Raw genomic sequence first — 18,430 nt, forward strand, 5'->3', positions numbered from 1 at the left:
TCCCTCGTTGGCAAGGGTTTCTCCGGGCCTTAGTATATACACATATTTACTCCCGGTCGAATATTTTCACTCAATTTCTACCCGATCAGTGAAAAACACTGCATCAGAGAGCATGAGAATCTCGGAAGGGGAGTCAAAGAGCATTTACTCTCCCGATAATAGTCGCCAGCACATTTTGTGCTGCGAGTTCATTCCGACGTTTTCATATTTAACCCCTATGGTGCTATTGTGCCAAAGTAGACCAGAGTTGCTCAATTGATGAGTACCAGAATTCTCGATAAGGTCGTCAACTACGACGCTCACTTACATGCTCGACGCCAACACTATTTTTGTTCCTAGGGCTCAGTTACAAATTCTCTTATTTACTTCTGACTGAGGACTTTCACTCTCCTTGAGCCCAGATGGAACGCGCTTACTCCATCGCGGAGTATAAGAACTCTTGAAAAGGGAATGATATAGGGGCAAGCAGTTACTACCGCGAAAGAGTCGCCAGCCCTCCCTTTGTACTTGGCTGCAGCAAACGTTCGGCTGTTGACCTGTGCACAACCTTCAGTTCGGTACAACGATCTCGCTCACATATTTCGCAAAAGCTAAATTCTGGTTACTTTGTCTTGCAGACAGATAAAGCAGATTTATTTGACCAAATAAGTGAACAATGTATGAGCGATCTTTGTGCCTCCTTAATAATCAAGGCAATTATCATTCTCCTCAAGGGTTGAGCCTTTTAGGATATGGTTAAGCTTCTTCCCTTCTTGGAGCGTGCGTCCACAAATATGTCTGTTTGATGCCAACAAATCACTCGGAAGTCAGCGTTCTTTTTGTTTCATTACTGCGGTGTCTCCTCGTCTATTGCCCTGCGGTTGACCTGTCACGCTATCGATCCCTATAGCTTTCTTCTCTTACATATCCACTATCCTGGCCGACAAAGACAAATGAATGCGCATAAGCATGCCAGTATTCACGACCACAGTCTGTTTTCATTCCCTTGTCTCGAGGCTGTTGAAAAAGCGTCGATTCGATTCGTCCTGCCCAAGGTTGGTCGACCGAGTCCTTCGCCGCCAGAGAGCCACGCCTTGTCGCTGCCAGGCTCGGCCTGCTGCTATCGCTTAATCCGGTCCGAGGTCTGGGACGTCGGGCGAAACAATTCACGAGATGGCTTTCGGAAGTGCCGTGCGGGGTTTCTTCTTTTTTTTTTCGTTAACGAAGCCTTTCGATATTTGGGGCGTCGACTTCACGGCGCGTTTCCGTTGCGGCGATTTCGAGAAGTAGAAGAAGATATACGACCCAGTTGCTGCGTTTCTCTGGTCTTTATTTCTGTTTGCTTACAAAGGCTAATTGTTTTCTTGCTTCGAGCTGAGGCAAAATACTCGGTCACGACGAGCGAGTGCCGTAATGCGGCGCCATTACAGCGCACGAATCCTTGACGGTGCGCTGGAAACACACTGTGGAGTTAGCTCAAGCAGTAAGAGAGGGGGGGGGGATCTACTGAGAGGAAGCATTTGGGGGATGGCGGTTTATGTAAAGATGCAGATCACGTTGGTCTGCACGCGCTATATCGATGTGTCCCTTCCTCTCCTCTCGTGAAGTAAAAGTACGAGACGAGCCCAACGCATGCAATGCCGTAATCATTTTTTTTGGTCATGCCACCCAAGTCACTTGGGCAACAAGAGCCATATTTCACTCGACTCTTCCTTCATGTATTTTATTTCTTCATTTTCCTTTGTTTTCCTTTTTTTTCAATTCGGAGCATTTAGTTTGTGCAAATGGAGCATAAAAGGTTGTTGTTGTTGTTGTTGTTGTTGTTGTTGTTGTTTCTGTCCGGTTGAACCCCCTATTTACTGCCGACGCAGAGCACCTGTTCACAAGGGTTCCGTACTTACAGCTCAGTCTCCCACGTCATTACAATGAGATCTTCGAGGCTTGCTTGTACGCACTTGCGTGCGGCGCAATCGTCGCTTGCGACATAGGTAAACATATGCTGTAGCACAAATTAACATTACATATGACAAAGATCTTTCCACTGTTTCACGTTAAACAAAGATCATTGTCGGTCTACCTTACCTCAAGTTGGGGCGCCACGGGCTGAACGGCGTGAAGACCGTACGCGTGCTTTCAACGCTCATAAAAAAAAAATCTGCCTTCTTCGATGTGAAACTAGACGGCGCCGCTTGCTGGAACAAATCGGAACGCACCCCCCGACGCGAACTGTGGTGAGAGGGCGCCTTCATGCGGCGTCTTTCCCAACCTACCGAACCGCTCCCAGAACCATTCACTGTGTTGACGTCAAAGACACCAGTGGGGTCCGGGTGAGATGACTCTCAACGTTGCCACGTGATCGCGAAAAAGCCCGGTAGGGATCATCAGTCGTCCCCTTGTGCTGCGTCACTGTCCAATTTCTAGCATGCACAGCAGGATTTTTGGGGGGTCCATTATAAACTTAAGTTGTTGTAAAAGGAAATAGGGTTACAGTTCAGTTAGACCACATGAAAAACGTCACCTGGGTGTGTCTGTGAAAGACAAAATAATCACAGAACAACAAGTTTAGTAAACTGCTAGTAGACTATTTTCTCTTTGATCCAGTTGTGGTAGTTGTTGACTTTGGTGTAGTACCCGTAATGGCCCCTGCGACCGCACCCGACGCCCCAGCTGACGATACCGACGATGTACCAGCGGTTCTTGTGCTGCACCACGAAGGGTCCTCCACTGTCTCCTTGGCAGGCATCGCCTACAATCTCCTGTGCGTATCCAGCACAGAACATGTTTTCCGTGACCTGCAGAGCCAGAGGGAAGAAGAAAACGGGCCTATTCGTACGCACAATGGCACAGTCATTCGGCATTGTGGACCCTGTGCAACAAATTCGCCAACGTCGACCGTAATCACCTCGACTGGGCAACCGTGTGACAGAACAACTGCGCTAACAGTCCCTTCTGTTCCGTTATACATGGATTGCTGTGGAGACATTACAATGGAGAGGTTGCGGCGTAGGGCATCTCGGCTTCTCCATTGCTCTGTATGCTATGCAGAAAAATTAATAAATAATAATAAAATAACAAATAAATGAAAAATGGCAATGACACTAATGAGAACAACAACGCCACAACAGTGAGTTCCCTTGACATGTGGCTACGTCACTGACCTTATGATATATACAACTGTTAAGGAAACATTTTACCGCGCTCATTCAACGAGTTCTGATTAGAAGCAGCGTGGCGAAAGTAGATATGTTGAACATATATTTCTTGGTAGCGTAAGCGATGCGTTTCTGGAGCGTGTGAAGGCCCTTAGGCCTATTCCTGCTCATGGAACCCTAGGAGTGTAATCAGAAAATTGCTCTCCTCGGAAATTGTGACACACATACATACAACCATACATACATACATACATACATGCATACATGCATACATGCATGCATACATGCATGCATACATGCATGCATACATGCATGCATACATGCATACATACATACATACATACATACATACATGCATGCATACATGCATACATACACACATACACACATACACACATACACACATACATACATACATACATACATACATACATACATACATACATACATACATACATACATACATACATACATACATACATACATACATACATACACGCGCGCGCGCACACAGCGCTGTGTCTGTTGTCTCCCCTTTTGCCACGTTCGATCCCCTTCGACATGCACCCCCAGCCAGCGCTGCGGTTCGGCGCACTCCTGCAGGAAATACCTTGTGCACCGTCGCGTTTCTGCAGAGCGCGGGGTCCACGATGGGCAGCTCGATCTCCTGCAGGTACCGGGGCAGCGTGTTCGCGTTCTCGGCGAGCTGTCCCCATCCGGTGACCTTGCCCTTGCGCACGGCGCCCGAGTCGAAGTGGTCGCGCTCGATGGCCGCGCTGTCGCCCAGGCACGCCGGTAGGATGTAGTCCGTGAACTTCACCCGGTCGGCGAGCTGCAGCAGCGCTATGTCGTTGTCGAACGTGTTTGCGTCGAACTGCCTGCGAGTTGACGAGACCGAGTTCGGACGGCTGTCTCGGCCGTTATTCTCGCACATTGAAAGGAATGACAGTATGCTTGGGTATAACCTTTAGCTGGGTCCCAGATCCGATGCCGCCTGTTCAAATACATGTAAAACGCAGAACTGTTTTTTTTCTGAGATAGTCCCTTCACCGATTCTGATGAAATTTGTTTCATTTCAGATGTAAAGTTTAGTTCTAGTCACGGTATGAAGCAAAATTTCGAGATAAAGCCTTAATTTTTTTAATAAAAATTGTCATAAATTGCTAAGTTCGGAAAATATCCCCCACAAAGTTTCCGTAGCGCTGCAACTAGAACAGACATCGCAGTTCTGTAAACTGCATCCGTTATAGCATCTAAAGCAGGCAAACATGGCATATTCATAGGCAGCTTTTATCTCAGTGTGTTACAATGTTTGCCAGAGTGACAATTGTGGGAGATACGGGGTTCTCCTCCGTACTCTTGGGACAAAGGAACGACAACACAGTAGTGCAAACAGTCACAAGGGCATTTATTGCACCTTTCATGGATCAATGCCTGCTAGCCGAGTTCATATCCCCAAAACATGCCGATAGGCGCGCGACAAATCTAGAAGTCCGACTCACCGCGTCCTCGCGAGCGAATATGTTCGCTCCATGCTGGATCCCAACGCCTGGTCGTTCGCGTGTATAGTCACGCGAATCGTGGCGCGTTCCAAGGCGGCCACGCGAGGCGGTCTCGCAGATGCATCGGTCGCCGCGCGCTCGCGGGAGACGTCCTCCGCCGCGCGCCGACCCGCCGGGAAAGAGACAGCCCCTTGTCCCTCGGCGCCCGAGTAACCCCCGCCGCGGTGCGACGGTCGCGCCATCTCTCGCACCGCGCTTGTACCACGCCGCGGGCGCCAGGCCACGCGAGCCGTGCGGGAGAACAGCATATCAGGGGATGCGCTATGCGGGAAAACATCAGGGGACGCGCGAGAGTCGCGCATCCCCACATCCCCCCAACCTTAAATCACTTCTTATTCCGGCGAAACATGTGACACGGTCTAACATCAACACGTGCTTCGCGAACAAGGTGGTACATGCAACAGTGGCCGCGCCGGGGAAATGTCCACACGCTGTCCATAACATGCGAGCCGACTGTCCTTGGGGTACACCGCTGGCGTCCGCCGGTCACAGCAGCAGCTTTGCAGACTCGACGGCATCATTCCAGGCCAGGACTCCGGAGACGACGACGCAGTAGTCGGTACGAGCAAGCGTCGCTCGCGCCCTGCTGGCAAGAGCCGCCGTAGCTGTCGGTGACCGCTGGCTCCTTTGTCCGCCGCCGAGGGTTGTGAGCTGGATGCAGGAGGCCGCCGAAGTCGCTGCGCCGAACTGGCCACAGCATCACCATCGCCCGGGGTGACTCGATCGTAGTCCGGGGCAGCAGCGCAGACGATGTGCAGGTGACAGCAAGCCAGGGGTGACTCCAATCACGCTGCGTAAACTCAACACACTCGGCAAACACTACAGTAGTGCAAGGGAGAGGAATTCTGCATGCGCATCGCCCACGTGGTACGATGTTCAACTCGGCTAGCAAAAGATCGGGCAGCTACTCAGATGCTAAGTTCACGTGAACGAAGCTCGCTTTCTTGAGTCGAACGAGTAATTTCAATTCGTGCGAGGCTAACTAGAATGAGGGAAGCAACTTGCAACACCTCAACGCCACGGTCCACCAGGTTGTGTCCCTCCACGTGCGACAGGCAGCTTCGTAAAGCCTTAGGCCTAAAGCGTCGCTACTCTGACAACAACCGGCATCCAAAAACAACACCCAAAATGGGCGCAAAACAGGCCGCCGCGAGGAGACGTTAGCTCTGTGAGGTGGTCCTACTCCGCTCGGTGCACACAGCATCCGAGTTGACGGCGCCCACCGTCCCAGACGGTGTCGGAGCGCCCGGTGCCAGGCCGCAATACCAGTCAGCCCGTCGCGGCACCCGTGGCCCGCGGCCACCCGGCTCCCAGAGCCGCGACTTCATCCGAGTCAAAGAGATAGAAGAAGCTATTTACATAAGAAATTCGGACCACCCACGAGGCTTCCGTACTCACTCGCTTCAGGCTTGCCACTGCTCCGCGGGCACTCATCCTCGCTCTCCCAGGATGCAGACCACGTGGCTCTCGTACCGACGAATGTCATTAAAAAAAAACACTTGCGAAAAGGCTTAGCATGCTGATAAGTTCAAACACACTACAGCCACCGTCGCCTCGCTCAAGAAAGCACGCCGCCGACGCTAGCGATCAAAATCCACGCTAGGCCTACGCTTCGGTTCAAACAAAGGTCTTGAACGAAGCAACACTTAAAATTATCGTCCGATGCCCCAAGAGGCCCACGTTGGGCAGCCAGATGTGGGAGATACGGGGTTCTCCTCCGTACTCTTGGGACAAAGGAACGACAACACAGTAGTGCAAACAGTCACAAGGGCATTTATTGCACCTTTCATGGATCAATGCCTGCTAGCCGAGTTCATATCCCCAAAACATGCCGATAGGCGCGCGACAAATCTAGAAGTCCGACTCACCGCGTCCTCGCGAGCGAATATGTTCGCTCCATGCTGGATCCCAACGCCTGGTCGTTCGCGTGTATAGTCACGCGAATCGTGGCGCGTTCCAAGGCGGCCACGCGAGGCGGTCTCGCAGATGCATCGGTCGCCGCGCGCTCGCGGGAGACGTCCTCCGCCGCGCGCCGACCCGCCGGGAAAGAGACAGCCCCTTGTCCCTCGGCGCCCGAGTAACCCCCGCCGCGGTGCGACGGTCGCGCCATCTCTCGCACCGCGCTTGTACCACGCCGCGGGCGCCAGGCCACGCGAGCCGTGCGGGAGAACAGCATATCAGGGGATGCGCTATGCGGGAAAACATCAGGGGACGCGCGAGAGTCGCGCATCCCCACACAATTCAAAAGTCATATTCACGGATTAGTGGTAAAGTTAACACGGGTGTATATTATATCAATTTTGTCCGCCATATGTTCATTATTAAATGCAGTTTCCTGAATTGTGCTATGGTTTGTCACTGCTGAGCTACAGAGTAATAAACTTGATAGCTTAGTTCTTCTAAATTTCGCAATTTCAAACAATCTTTATAAAAATATGACGACCTAAATCAGGATTCCGCTTCCAACTGTCACTAGATTGTAATCTTGTTCAATGTACCAAATCTTGTGAATTTCAGTAGAGTGGTTGCCAAGAAAAACGACTTCTCCTTTTCCATGTGTTTAGATGAAAGCCCCGAGCTAAAGCTTCCTCTTAACTTCCCAAACTAGACATGTATAATCGGCCGGTATAATGTAACCGTTATATTTCAATGTGTATCAACGTTGTGCTGCGTAGTTGACAGGAAACAAGAACGGAGCAAAACAACAATACACGCAAGAGGTGATGCTCAAACTAACAACTGCTTATGGCCATAAAAAAACAATCGAAATAGGAATGAAAACACGCATACTCCACTACAATGAGAGTCGTTGAATGTTTTTTTTTTTAATCCAGAACTAGGCAGCCTGTGTTTGTTGCTATACCTGCGACCTGGTAGAAACGGTTGGGGCAGGACAGAGCGATTACGTGGTGACAGACATGATGGACCTGGTCCTTTTAATATATGTGCGTTTTCTATCAGCCTTAGGCGAGTGCTTGTCTTATTTCGAGTACGCTTCTTGCTACCAAAAAATTCTGGCTTACAGCGATGAACGCTTGTTTCCGTAACAGTGCAAACTGTGAACTTCTTTCTTCCTTCTGCTCTTTCAGTCCCACTTCCCCCTTCACCAGTGCAGGGTAGCCTGCCGGGCTCAGCCTGGTTAACCTCCCTACCTTTCTCTTATGACTTCCCTCTCTCTCTTTCTCTCTCTCCCCCCCTCTCTCTCTGTCTTGGGCACGGAAAGCTTACCGCATAGCTTATTCTAGTATTTTTTTTTATATACTATGGGAAGTTACGAGTTGCGGATAGTCCAGCGAACCTATTAATGAATAATAACGACTAAGTAAGCTCTAACTAAGCAACAAGTCAAATAAAATGCCATTGCTTGTGGTACAGCGGAGCTATTCTGCAGGAGTCCACCTAGTGGGCTGTCCCTTTCGGCCGCTGCTGATTGGCTGGGGCCGCTCGTCTCCTCCTCGCTCGTACAGCGGCATCCAGTCAGCAGCGGCAGAAATGGACAGTCCACTAGGCAGACTCTTACAGAATACCCCCCAGATGAGCTCTCCATTTGGCTAGAAACAAAAATCAGCAAGGTGTTCTAAGTTCTATACATGATTTGGGCATTACAGGGTTAAGACGGTTGGTTTCCGTCTAGATGTTTATTTAGCTGTCAACACGGCGAGTATCGGGACACGGGACGCGTCTGCGCGCACTCACGGGTGGTAGTACACGTCGGCGATCTTGGTGATGACCTGCTGGGGCTCGTCCTCGAGCCTGTCGAACTTGCCCAGTCGTACTTCGACTTCGTCCAGGTGGACCATCTCGTGCTGGAAGCAGTGTGACGCAGACAGCACCCACTGGTCGTTAAGAAGAGTGCCTCCGCAGAAAGCCTTGGCCAAAGACGGGGACCAGAACATCACCTGTCACCCCACGATATGGAGGAAATCCCCGCGTTACTCGACGCTTCGAGCAGTGTTGGCCACTTCTCTTGTGGGCGAAATCGCCAGGTCGTGGCCGAAAACACTAAACCTTGTTTTCGTAATGTCACTAAGAGTTGATGATGATAATATGCTCGATGTTTTGTCGTTCTTACATGGTTGCTAGATATCTTTCCTGTTTTTTTTTAGTTGCAGCCTTAAATTGCCTTCTGCAATGGTGCAATGGAAGGGAAGGAGGAAAGAGAAAAGCAGAAGGCAGGGAGATTAACCAGAATAACGTCCGGTTGGCTACCCTACACTGGGGGAATGGGAAAGGGGTAAACAAAGATTACAGGGAGCGATAGGAGGGAAGGAAAGAACGAAATTAGCGGTGACTTCGCTGACGCGTGTGGTCTACTAGAAATTGCACTAATAGTCACAGACGTTCACCCGTCGTCCTCAAGAAGCACAAAAGTGCCTTCACCGCTTTATGGGCCGACGAGCGATGGAGGCGGTGTTCCAGCAGCACCTGCACGGGAAGCGGCCGATTGTCCAGCTTTTGGAGAGCGTTAGTAAGTACTTGTCTTTCCGGGGCATATTGTGGACGGTGGCACAGCAGGTGGCCGATATTTTATTCGGTGCTGCAGACCTCGCGTGCTGCAATGGTGGTTAGAATGCGAGTCAGCCGAGCTTACTGCGCGTCGCTCGCATCTCTGGCAGACGTGCTTACGAAAAATCTGTGGTTGCCGAGCTCGCGACATGTGAGCGGAGCGGACAGTAAGCGACGTTTAGCGAAAACTCCCCATTTTCCAGAACACCGCTTATACCCGTATACGCTCGCACGTTACCTTGCCCCAAAAGTCGGGGCATCTTGAGACGGCTAAATTGCGCACGTGGTATTCTTTGTTTTCAAAACGTGTACGCAAAGCTGGAACAAATGTCGTCTTCGTAGTGTACTGCTAAGCATAAATGCAAAAAAATGTATCGTCGACAAATTTTCTCGCCTCGAAGTGAATCAGATAGAAGTAAAGATGTCAGTGCGCGAAATTTACTCAATGTAAAATAACGTGGTCCGCATGCATGATACCTTGCCGCCCTTGCTTGTAAAGTAATACACAAGACTCTCCATCAGCGGATAAACTTTGTAGCTGAATCATTTTGTCACGAGTTAGACGGAATACCTCCTGGACGCGCAGAAGCATCGTTACAAAAGAAACAAGTCAGGGACGAATGTCGAGATGAAATAACATTTCTGTACAAGATTACGAACAAGGGATCTATCTGTACGAATCTCGAAACGTCAGTTTTACTGATCTTTGAAAGCCTGGGAGTTTCACTACGTGAGCAGTTGGTACAGATAGGTATCAAAGAATTGCTGTCACGAGGATATAGGTGGCCAGAAAAGAGGAGTAAGAGGATGAAATCAAGAGAGAAGGCAGAGATGTTGACCTGAAATGCGTCTGATTCACTACGCTACTCTGGGCGACGACAAAGCGGGAATATAAAGATGAGATAGAAAATGGACAGGCATGCACCTACTCCGCGGATTGCTTTTCGAGGGCCGTGGTGGGGCGTCGTAGCAACACATGCAACAAGGCAGCGTGCTGGTCATGCATCATTTCTCGGCGGGCGTTTTGCCTGCCCCGTGGTAGAGACGCAACACCATGTGGCTCCATTATGTCCGCCGAGTCAGCTCAGTGGAGACCGCGTGGCGCTGCTAAGCTCGAGGTTCCGGGTTCGATCCTTACCATGACGACCGCATATGGATGGGGGCGAAGTGCAATCAAACTCGTGCACTTTAGGTTTAGGTGTCCGTTGAGGAGCACCGGTTGTCAAAACTAATACACTCTGCCACATTACGGTGTGCCATAATCAGATCGGGGTTCTCGCTCGTTAAATCCCTAATTTCATTAATTTTTTTTCTGGCTTTCTTAAAGGCGTAGCTATCTTCAACACTTCCCCTTACTCTTCGTAGATGACTATCTGGTCGAATAATCTGGGCTAATCATAGCTGGACTATTTAAATCTGAAACTATAAAGCTATAATAATTTAAACAAGTCAAAGCTGGGTCGATCGCAGCGACAGTGTAATCTAACGTGGTACCTGATGGGCCGATCCTGATGCCCCTGCATGATATGTATCCGCGAAAATTTTTAGCGCGGTTTGTGGCGTGGAATGATCCTCTTGGCAGTGTAACATCGCAGTACCTGACACGCCTCATAGCACTGTATAACTAATAGAGCTAAAGGGCAAGTGCAGCCGCACATCTCAGCAGGTCTATATCTGGAATCTATTGTTTGACCCTGATAATTGTCCTGCGGTGCTGTCTGCAGAATTCTTGTTTTGTCAGAACATAATTACTTTTAAAGGGATGATTATGAATGAGAGGCGGATCCCGAAATGTTTTGTTTTGGCGACGTTTTGGCAACGTTTCTTTTTCTACGCGTTCAGTTGTTGCAAGATGACATATGTATGAGTGCAACATAATGTCACTCACCTGCCATGGATGCGCACCCTTCACCGTGTCCACTCCGCCGACAATCTTGCCTTGCGAGTTCGCCGTGTTGTGGCGGCTGCTGTTAACAGGACTGCCACAAACTGAAATGGAAGCACGGCCCGTCATTATCCTTCGCATTCAGCCACAAATAAGGCGACGAGGCAGCATCTTTAGAGCTGAGTTGTCAGGTATTCTTCAGGCAACGTTCGTTGCGTCTATAAAGAGTGCTGCGATGATGTCGTTGATCCTGAGGCCGCGGACTCGGTTCTCGAACGCGGCGTTTCGGTGTTGGTGGTGGAGTGTATACAGAGCACCGGGTGGACGTCAAAAAAAATCTCAGAGGGTCAAAAGTACAAATGACGCCATCGACAGCGTTGGTCTTTCGTGTGCTGCAACGGGATTCTAAGGCACAAGCCCTGTCGCGCTGTAAGTTGCACGTACCATCATGATATATCACGGTGTCCATCTCGGATGCCGAAAGTCGCTCTTTCAAAACTGACAGCCTATCACCCACATGTAGAAAATTACAATCTGGCTTCCTGCTTCGTACTCGGGGTGTAGGGCCCGGGTGAAGGGCTCTCCCAAATACCGCTACATCTTCCTCTGCAGGAGCTGGCACGCCCGGCTGTGAACAACCCGCAGTCCTCACAGTTGGTTCATGTACAAAATTTTTCACGTGGTACTTTTGGAGACGCATCCATTGGAGTATAAAAGGTGTTCAACGCGCATTCAAACGGACGTCGACTCGCTCATGACACGAAGCAGCAGAGTTCTAACGTGATCTAATTGGTGAGTCGTGATGGTGAAGACACAGCGTGAACGCGAGACAAGGGCACGGAAAGCAGTGCTACGTGCGGTGTCCCACAGCGTACGTCCAGTGTTCGCGCTGTTTCTTTACCATGATGAGACAAGCAGTAGCACGTCCCGGCTAGAGCGGAGTTGTGTCATGCTGGGGGATGGATGGTAAGCAATGAAGTGGCACCTGATTCTTGACACGAAGCAACGAAGTCTCAATGTGAGCTATTTGGTGACTCACGATGATGAATAAACAGCGTCAACACGAGAGAACAGCTGAAGGACACAGAACGCAGCCGTGCGTCCTCTGTCTATCAGCGGCTGTCCCGTGTTCCCGCTGTTTCTATCTATTTTTGCCATGATAAGACACACAAAACCATGTACCCCGGCTAGTCCGGGCTAGTCTCGTATTGCAACGACCTGTGCGGAAAACATTGAAGACTCACTCTCTTCGATGTTGATTCTGGGTAGCACACTGAGCAGGGCGGATTCCCGGATGGCGCAGCTATTGCGGCGGTCGGTGGCCACGCACGTGTACACGGCCGAGTCATCGGACGTGGCATCGCTGATGTAAGCCAACCCGTAGCCAAGATCCCGGTACCGGTTGCTGGTCGGGAAGGGCATACCGTTGCGCAGCCACCTTATTTCGACGTCTGACGAAGGCCGCTGCGACACGCTGGTGGCGCACTTCATGACGACCGTCTCTCCCTGGGGAACCTCCTGGTCCTTGAGACTCTTGACGAATCCTGCGATACGCGTGTAAACGTGACGGAAATGAAGATACATTGATTGGTGACTAAGGCGTTGCGGTATTCACTGCTGAAAAATCGTATGTGCCGCATGATTAATCCTCATATACAATAATCTCTCATCAACTTATGTGATCACTCCATCCCCCACCTCCATCCCCCACCAGGTGCAATCACAAATTTTCGTTATAAACGGTGTAAACATTTTCGACATGTAAAGCTATCTCTTTTTGCTGAGTACCGTTTTCATAAAATGTTGGCGTGAGTGCCCGGCTTCAAGTTACTTTTTTCTCGAGAGCCCACGTACCTCTAGAGCAGAACCGCTGCAACTGCTACTTACAATGAGCCATCTAGGGAGCGTATTAAAGCAGGAAATTTTCAGATTAGTTTATTATTATAGGAGGTAAAAGGAATTGAAATATCGCTTTGCTTTGCAGCCAGAAGTAAGCTTCACGGCAGACATAGATTCCCTCTGCCTTGCCTCGACTAACGTCCGCCTTCTCCCGTATCAGAAACGAAGGACCGCGTCGATCAAGTCACAAGCTCCTCGTCGTTTCTTTGCAGTAATGTGCTAACCTGGGGTGGTTGGTACACGTCTGAAGAAAACGAGTAACAGCGCTGAACAATGGGACGTGACGCGTCGTCTGTCTCAGTCACATGCTGTTGTTCGGCGCTGTTACTCGTTTTCGTCGCACTATTTTCTTTCTTTTTTATTCTAATTTTCCCACCTCGGCACACTTACAGTGGTGGCTTCAGTGCAGTCGGCATTGGACGATTTACTGACGTCACGTGTCATAATCGGTGACGTTACAGACAGTGCGCCTCGGTGAAAGGCGCGTGCGTATGTGACCTTGATTCGTCAGCAGAACTCGGGTTTCACTTGAGAGATATAGGGTGCTCGGGCTTTCGTTTGAAATGCTAGCTGTTTTACGCACCCTGCAGCGGTTTGAACTTTGCAGGCAATGTCAAATTTGGTGAGGGGCCCTTTAATTCATGTGAATTTACTGAGTATGGAGCTTAGGGAGCATGTTGTTGTTGCTGTCGTTGCTGTTGTTGTGTCACGGATTTTTACCGGACTGTCAGGTTTCGTTGCCTTGGCAATCAGGCGGACGTTCGTGGCACACTTGCGCCGTTGACGTCGGCGTTGTCGTGCTGTCCTGTTATCAATGAAGCGTGCGCGCGTCATCAATAGCCTTCCAGAGACGCGAAGAGCGTTGGGAGCCAAAATGCGGCGAAGCCAAGTAGATGCAACGTCCCGCTCCGCTAAATCAGCTCTATGCCCTGGCTTTCGCTGCCGCTTCTCTGCCCATCCGCTGCCCGTCCTGGTTTTCACTTCCTGCTGAGCAGCTGTGGGAATACCGCACCGTGGCGAGCGTCAAGCTAAATTTATTTAGATTATTTATTTAGATCTATTGATTTAGATCTATTTATTTGGAGAGGAAGAACTCCGAATGTTCAAGAATCCATTCAGCTGCGATTATTATGCACTGCATGGCCGGGTTCCTTTCAACTGGAAGTAATGGAACTGCAGCCCAACATCTTCAAGTGCAAGCACAAATACTCAACTTCTATGAATTACTAAGCTCGGACCAGTTCTGAAACTTAAGGCAATTTACCGGTATGCTTATGTTAACTTTAGGCACTACCTACTTATGTAACGAAACTTTTTCTACAACGAATGATGGGAAGTCCAGGCACAGGGCTAATTTATCTAACGAAAACAAGTTATCTTCTTTTTATTGTCTCATCGTGCCTTCTGCCACAGTTCGCCGAAATAATAAAGTCAGAGCATCGGGTCCACCGCTCCCAGTAGTTCCCGTCCTGCGTCTTCGCAACTGGACGCTCTTCCCGTGCATTCCAATATCTTATACTCCGCTTAGTGTCGTTGCCGCATTGTGCTGTCGTCACATGCTCCTCCATTTGCACATGTGTCAGTACTGCGGAGCTTCGTCGTGCCTCACGCGATGAGGCTCCGTCGCACTTACAAGCGTAAGAAGTGGGACAACAGTAACCCCTGATGTGACCCGCCGATAGCGGCAAATACACAGTGGTCCAGAAGCTGGTCAACCACAAGAGAGAGCGAGAACGACCACAGTGCCCCCCTACGTGGCCTTCAAACAGCGCCACACTTGAAGCACGTTTTCTCTTTGGCCACCCAGAGACAGCAGGCTCTCCAGGGACTGTATCTCCGCGGTGCAGACGACGAGCTGTACAAAGCCTCCAAACTTTTATAAGTACCAGCGAGCTTTAAAAATTCATCTAATGCCTAGACCCGCAGGCCACATTAGCATTGTCTTTTCTTTTCAGCTTTCGATAAAGCTGTTTCATCAATTACTCTTGCTGATCATTGCGCCTTCTGCCAGCGTAGGGGAGCAAAAGGGCACTTTCACTTTCACGGCACTTTCACTCGGCGATCCTGCCCACCTTCGACCACCTCTCGGGCACAGCTAGAGCGGGGCCAGAATCAGTGACGCTGCTACTTACGAATGTCACACTCGTCGCTCGTCTTCGTTCCCTCCATGTCGACCACGCTCGTAGACACGGCCTCCAGGTACTTTGTGATGACCACGCAGCTGTAGCTGCCGGCAAGCTCCGAGTGCATCTGCCGGATCCACAGAGTGCTCGGCGGAACCAAGTGCAGTCGCGGCGGCGCCGTGGTGCCGTTCAGGACAACTCCGTCCTTGATCCTGCACGCAACCACCCGCAGACAGCAGTTAACACAGGGAGGTTGAGCTCGAAGCTAGAGAGAGAGAGAGAGAGAAAGCAAGGACAGGAAAGGTGGGGAGGTCAACCAGAAGAGCACCCGGTTTGCTACCGTACACTGGGGGTGGGCGAAAGGGGAATAGAAAGAGGAGAAACGGGAGAGAGTAAGCACTGAGTGTGTGTGGGAGGGACACTATACACAGGGGCACTGTAAACGGTCTCTTAGGCAGGTGCACTTCATGTATTGTACTAGTGCACGAATCGCTTTTCGAGCCAGTGACGGGTGTGGCCATGGCCCAAGTGTCTTTGAAGCTCGGGACTACGTCTCGACTTCTCTATTCAACTACCTCCTAAGCAAAGGAATGCTTTTTATGAGACAGCCCCTGGGCCGATTCGAATGAAGTTTTGTTGCATTCGAGAAAGAAAAATGAAATATTAGCGACTGTAGGGCTGAATTTTGATTGTGGGCTTGCTAATTTTTACAATATTTTGCGGAAAATCAGTAAGAATTAAAAATGGAAGAACGAAGTTTACAAATCCCTAACTCGGCACCAAAAACAGATATCGCAGTATTGTAAACTGCATCTGTCACAGAATCTAAAACGTACAAATTCGGTATGTTCATTTACGCCTCACACGAACTTGTTACAATGTCACAAAGTTCTCGCAAGAGTCCAATTTTCATATAAGTGTGTATATTTCAGAGCGGTGTCTAATGCATCAATTTTGACCGCTTTAGCTCTACTATTAGGTTCAGTTTACAGAACAGCGATATAGTTGTTTTTTATCGCTGAGTTATACGGTTGTAACTTCAGAGTGCTGATTTCCGAAATTTCGCAAGTTTCAACAATTTTTTGTAAAGGAATTAAGAACCTAAATTACAATGCGACTAAAACAACGCGAAAAGACGTGCGCTGTTTTACTGTCACTATGAATCAGCCAACTAGCTCATGTAGCCACCTTGCTAAATCACAAATCAGCTTTCTACAGCCACTAGATTTTATATCTGTATACTCAACATACCTTACCAAATTTGGTGGAGTGGTTGCCGAGAAAAAACGTTTTCTCCGTTCGTACGTTTAGATAGATGGTAGTTCACTAGCTAAAGCTTCCTCTCTTTCTTTCTTTCTTTTTCTTTTTTTCTTTTCTTATTTTTTTGGGGGGGGGTCCCAAGGTCAGAAGCACTATTAGCGACGCGGACTCGATTTTTGTCCGTGTCTACGTTCAATTCCCATGGAACGTCTATAAAGATGCAATTGTTAGCCTTTGCGGGCGTTTCAAACATGTGAAACACAAAAATAGTGTGCTGAAGTGCCACATGTATATGTGCACCACTCCCTCTAAAAATATGACTTGCCAGTCCATAGAAATCGTCTTTACATGATGTTTTTAAATTAAACCCAAGGGCGCAAAAAGAAACACACACAGACCATGCTGAACGAGCGCTCTACTGTTGAGCTCTGTCTCTGTTGCTTCAAGCTCTTGATTCAAGCAAGGATGTTCCAACAAGCCCGAGCCTTGACTGTTGTAAGCCTTCTATAACTCCGAAGTTTATAGACGTATGTGCTTTCAACGTATGTGCGTGCGTCAATACGTGAACTATGCCTCTATATAAAGTCATAATTCCATTCGCTATCGGCTCAACCAATTTTTGTAATCAAAAACTTTTGCATTAATGATATCATGTAAACTGTAGGTCCATATAATTCCTTATTATATGGTTCACTGGTAATTCATACCTAAGTAGGCTCATTTGCAAGTTTAATCAAACATTGTGCTGTCGAGAACTGCACATTTATACGCAGTCGCGAAAATGACAAAAATTGGTAGGGAACCCGCCGTGGTTGCTCAGTGGCTATGGTGTTAACTGCTGAGCACGAGGTCCGGCCACGGCGGCCGCATTTCGATGGGGACGAAAGGCGAAAACACCCGTGTCCTTATATTTAGGGTGCACGTTAAAAAGCCAAGGTGGTCAAATTTCCGGAGTCCCTCACCACGGCGTGCCTCATAATCACATAGTGGTTTTGGCACGTAAAACCCCATAATTTAAAAATTGGTAGGGGAGCAAATCACTCTATGAAAATGAAAGTATACAGGCTGTAGGCTAATAAACTTATCTTTATAGCAGAAACATCTCGATAAAGCTTTTGTAGCAAGCTCAATTTTGTCCCTTTATATAGGGAAATTCAGCTGGTTGTTGTGTGCGCAAGCTCCACCACGTTACCTCTATGTCCCCTGGCATGCTTTAAGGGCCTCTAATACACCACAAAATACAAATTTCCTGCCACAAACTTTTTATCCTGGTGGTTGGAAACACATCCAAAATTACAGCGGACACATCTTCTAACAAGGGATGTATTAAAATGCCACAGTTTCTTAGCTCTCATAAATTGCTCATCTAGACACAACGAGTTAACCTGGGAGGGACAGCTGGTGGACATAAAAATTTCCGTTCATGTTAATGTTGCGTATATACAGGTGGTGCGAGATAAACAAAATCTCCTCCCAGAAAGCAGAAGTGCGATTCCCGTGTCGATTTGTTCACTGTTTTTGGTGTCGCAAGCATCCTTGAAGTAATCTGTTTTGCGACTTCTGCTTGAACAGCATCCGTATTGAACTTCTGCGTTTATAGCAGCAGTTATCGGCAGTGGCGTGAAAGAACCTGGGGTCGAATTCACGAAGCTTTTAGTTCGTAAGCGCTCGTTTTTCATTGGCTGATCGTCTTCGTTAATAATATGTCCTACATCACTATTGGCTGGCACGCTTCTAGCGCAAGAACGTTTTGTGAATACGGGTCCTGGTTCCTACCACGTTACGCTGGATCCAGGCACTTTCGGTATGCAGTTGAGAAATGCCTCGTCATCTTGGACCACCTTCACGTTGCTGGGGATCTCCTGCATCAGATCTGGCGCTGGCACCCGCGACCTTGGGCGCATGGTAGTAGTACTGCCCACTTCCACCTCCGGCCTGTCTGCATGTAACGGATTTTGGAATGGAAAGACAAAAGTGACAGACACACAAAGAGTAAATCCGATGACATTGAACCCATTGTTGCCTCCGAGACACGAACTGGCCACGGTTACCGCAACCAAGATT

General features: G+C 49.0%; 1 protein-coding gene across 1 annotated transcript in view; it reads right to left on the reverse strand.

Annotated features, from left to right (window-relative positions):
• Positions 1-2,498: 2,498 nt before the first annotated feature.
• Positions 2,499-18,430, reverse strand: part of LOC126525938 (mannan-binding lectin serine protease 1-like) — a 44,414-nt gene continuing 28,482 nt past the window's right edge. The window contains exons 9-15 of the mRNA XM_050173918.3: positions 18,143-18,305; positions 15,116-15,318; positions 12,329-12,628; positions 11,088-11,188; positions 8,390-8,592; positions 3,742-4,009; positions 2,499-2,771 (exon numbers count right to left, since the gene is read on the reverse strand). Of these exons, the coding sequence (XP_050029875.3) occupies positions 2,553-2,771; positions 3,742-4,009; positions 8,390-8,592; positions 11,088-11,188; positions 12,329-12,628; positions 15,116-15,318; positions 18,143-18,305 (1,457 nt within the window). The 3' untranslated portion in view covers positions 2,499-2,552. The remainder of the gene's footprint in view (positions 2,772-3,741; positions 4,010-8,389; positions 8,593-11,087; positions 11,189-12,328; positions 12,629-15,115; positions 15,319-18,142; positions 18,306-18,430) is intronic.

This window comes from Dermacentor andersoni, chromosome 8 (assembly GCF_023375885.2).
Source record: "Dermacentor andersoni chromosome 8, qqDerAnde1_hic_scaffold, whole genome shotgun sequence".
In the NCBI taxonomy this organism is placed as follows: domain Eukaryota; kingdom Metazoa; phylum Arthropoda; class Arachnida; order Ixodida; family Ixodidae; genus Dermacentor; species Dermacentor andersoni.